A 2588-nucleotide genomic window follows, 5' to 3' on the forward strand; every position below is an offset into this window, starting at 1 on the left:
GTAAATCTTATTGAGATATAATTTAGCACTTTTGCGTACTTATTACTTGCAAACAATTTTCAGTTGAAGAAGGAAACTTATCAAAACTTAAAGAAACAAAACTGTGGCAAATAGATAATTTAAACGGAATTGACCTATTTTTCAACTCTTTTAGTCGATATACTTTGATTTTTTTTTGTTTTTTTTTCTGTTTTTTATGTTCTTTGTCGCGTTTTCTTTTCAGGTGATCGATTCTGCGAAGAAAAAGATGTAATGAATGAGATAGTGGAAACTATCTATAGAGAAAATTTGTAGCACTTCAACTCTATTGCGACTTTAATTTTTAGATTTTAAATCTAGATTTAACTTATATATTTTATGTCTATTCAACAGACATTTCATATAAAGGGTTTGTCGCTTCTTATTTTTATACCTTTTTGAGTTTTCTTCCATATTCGCTGCAGATGTTGCTCGCCTACTTGCTTGTCCAAACAAACTCTCAGCATCATCTGTGCTTGCATCATAATCAAATCGGGTCGTTGTGATGTTGTTTCGAGGTGTGTTTGGGGGAGATGATCCATTATTCATAGACAAACTTTTATCGGAGGTCGAGTCTGCTTCGTCCGTCGCTACTTCTGTGTTTGCATCCTCATGAACCTCTTCTTTAACTGATATCGTCATGCAGTTAGCTCGTTGTATGCCTCCCAGATATGTTTTGTATATCGACACATCTCTTAAAATGCTTAGGCAATCGAAACAAAGCAATTCTGATGACTTGACCTAAGAAATAACATAGAGAATATGAGATATTATTATTATTGTTCTGCACCATGCAGCGTTTCTTCGCCAGAGGTGGTTTATTTCGTAGCTGTCAGATTTGAATTCTAATTGATCACAGACTGAAACTTAGCCGTCAGATGTTAAAATGTTCAATACTCAAATTCATTCTGCGCCTATACTCACTGTGATTTTCAACTGGTTTTCTATGAATTGATGCATTCTTCCATGATGTTCGGTTTCGAAGCTGATATCGACCTTGGCTTCCTTCCAGAAACATATTCGGCATTTTGTGGCGATATTCACACTATAGAGGTCATCAGGATACTTCATTTGAAAAGTAAAAATCTAATATAACTTTTTGGACTGGAAGAATGAAAAACGTTGTCAAACCTACCGAATTCATAAGGTTTGTATAAGTTTCGCGTGACCGATTTGATTCCGTAATGCGGCTAACGTAGACAGGCCAATAGTTCAACTGCTCATGGCAGACGTTACAAATTGTTTCTGTGCCCGAAATCTAGAAACAAAACAAAAACGAACAAATTTTTATCCATCCGAATTTCTTTATGTGAAAATTTGCAAAAAAAAATTCCGTAAACTTACATCAATATTAAACCAGTTTTTCGATAATTCTACAAAATTGGCATTTGGTGTTTGAGTACTAGCGACATCCAAACACAAGCGACATAATTTCGATGCAGAAACATACATTTTTAATTGAAAAATTTGTAAAATAATCGAAAAAATAAAACAAAATAGAATCAACGTCGAACAAAAAATCACAGTAAAATGACGAGCTCGTTTACACCACTATTTGTTGCTTGTTGAATATCCAAAGTGACAGTTTGGAATGAAGTTGGCTGCGCCATAGATGACAGCTCAAAAATCCATTAGATATTTCGAAACAAATGGAAAACGTTAAAACGATTTGAATTGAAACCATTTCATTAGCATCATAACTTATTGCCAAAAGAAATTACCTGCATTTTTTGTATGCAGCGACCACCAAAAGACCAATCAACTTAGCATCAACTATTGAAATTTGTGGAATTGATTAGCTGCGTATTAAATCAGACGCGTGAATTGAGGAAAACGTGTGACCTAAAATAAGACAGTAAATTTATTCAGAAATTATAAAATAAAATCAAGTCTATTTATATGATTGAGCAAGAACGTTTTATTCATTCAAGGTCGATTGATTTTTTCTTAAGTCTACATCTTTTCGAATGAAAAACCACTTTTTATTCCAAACGTTTATTTTCTTCCACATTACGACTTAAGTGTTTTAATGAATTGTGTCATGTCATATTCCTCCTCGTATTCCTTGTCTTCCCATAGATCTGGAAGATTTTCTAGCGCTTGTTTTAAACTAACATTCGTTTGTTTACCATCCTTATTAATTTTATTGGTTTTTGATGCATCATCCGCTAGCGTGAATAAATCAAATAATTGTTCCGTTGCCATGGTGTCCATCGATGCATTTTGTTCGCTAACTATCGTATTAGCTGTGAGGAGCTTAAACTTCTGCAAACCCATTATCTTCTCTTCCAACGATTTTCGCGTTATGAGTCGGTAAACATTGACCACTTTTTTTTGGCCGATTCGATGGGCTCGGTCCATTGCTTGAAGATCTTTCATTGGATTCCAATCATGCTCAACAAATATGACTGTATCAGCACCCGTAAGATTCAACCCAAGTCCACCCACCTGTGTGGTCAAAAGTAACGCATCAATACTTGGATCGCTGTTGAATTTTGTGACAATTTGAAGACGCGAATTATTTTCTATTTAGTTTGATTTAGAGCTTCCAATTGATGACAAAATAGTAC

General features: G+C 34.4%; 2 protein-coding genes across 3 annotated transcripts; both read right to left on the reverse strand.

The window, feature by feature from the left end:
• Positions 1-6: 6 nt before the first annotated feature.
• Positions 7-1756, reverse strand: LOC129579685 (uncharacterized). 2 transcript variants are annotated; one of them, XM_055469852.1, is made up of 7 exons: positions 1740-1756; positions 1566-1619; positions 1363-1476; positions 1154-1276; positions 943-1083; positions 413-759; positions 7-233 (listed from the first exon to the last, which is right to left on the reverse strand). In XM_055469852.1, exons 1-7 carry the CDS (start codon positions 1743-1745, stop codon positions 23-25), a joined length of 996 nt encoding a protein of 331 aa, XP_055325827.1. In that variant the 5' UTR covers positions 1746-1756; the 3' UTR covers positions 7-22. The 2 variants fall into 2 exon arrangements, with proteins under 2 accessions (XP_055325827.1, XP_055325828.1); XM_055469853.1 differs by having other exon boundaries at positions 7-759.
• Positions 1757-1800: 44 nt separating this feature from the next.
• On the reverse strand, positions 1801-2543 carry LOC129579686 (TATA-binding protein-associated factor 172-like; the record flags this gene model as incomplete). The annotated part of the gene is made up of 1 exon (XM_055469854.1): positions 1801-2543. A coding segment is annotated over one exon (515 nt), but the record flags the coding sequence as incomplete, so codon positions are not given.
• Positions 2544-2588: the final 45 nt, after the last annotated feature.

The sequence above is a fragment of the Sitodiplosis mosellana genome, unplaced genomic scaffold (assembly GCF_009176505.1).
Source record: "Sitodiplosis mosellana isolate CC-2019 unplaced genomic scaffold, AAFC_SMos_1.0 Smas_scaffold_6414, whole genome shotgun sequence".
Taxonomy (NCBI): Eukaryota; Metazoa; Arthropoda; class Insecta; order Diptera; family Cecidomyiidae; genus Sitodiplosis; species Sitodiplosis mosellana.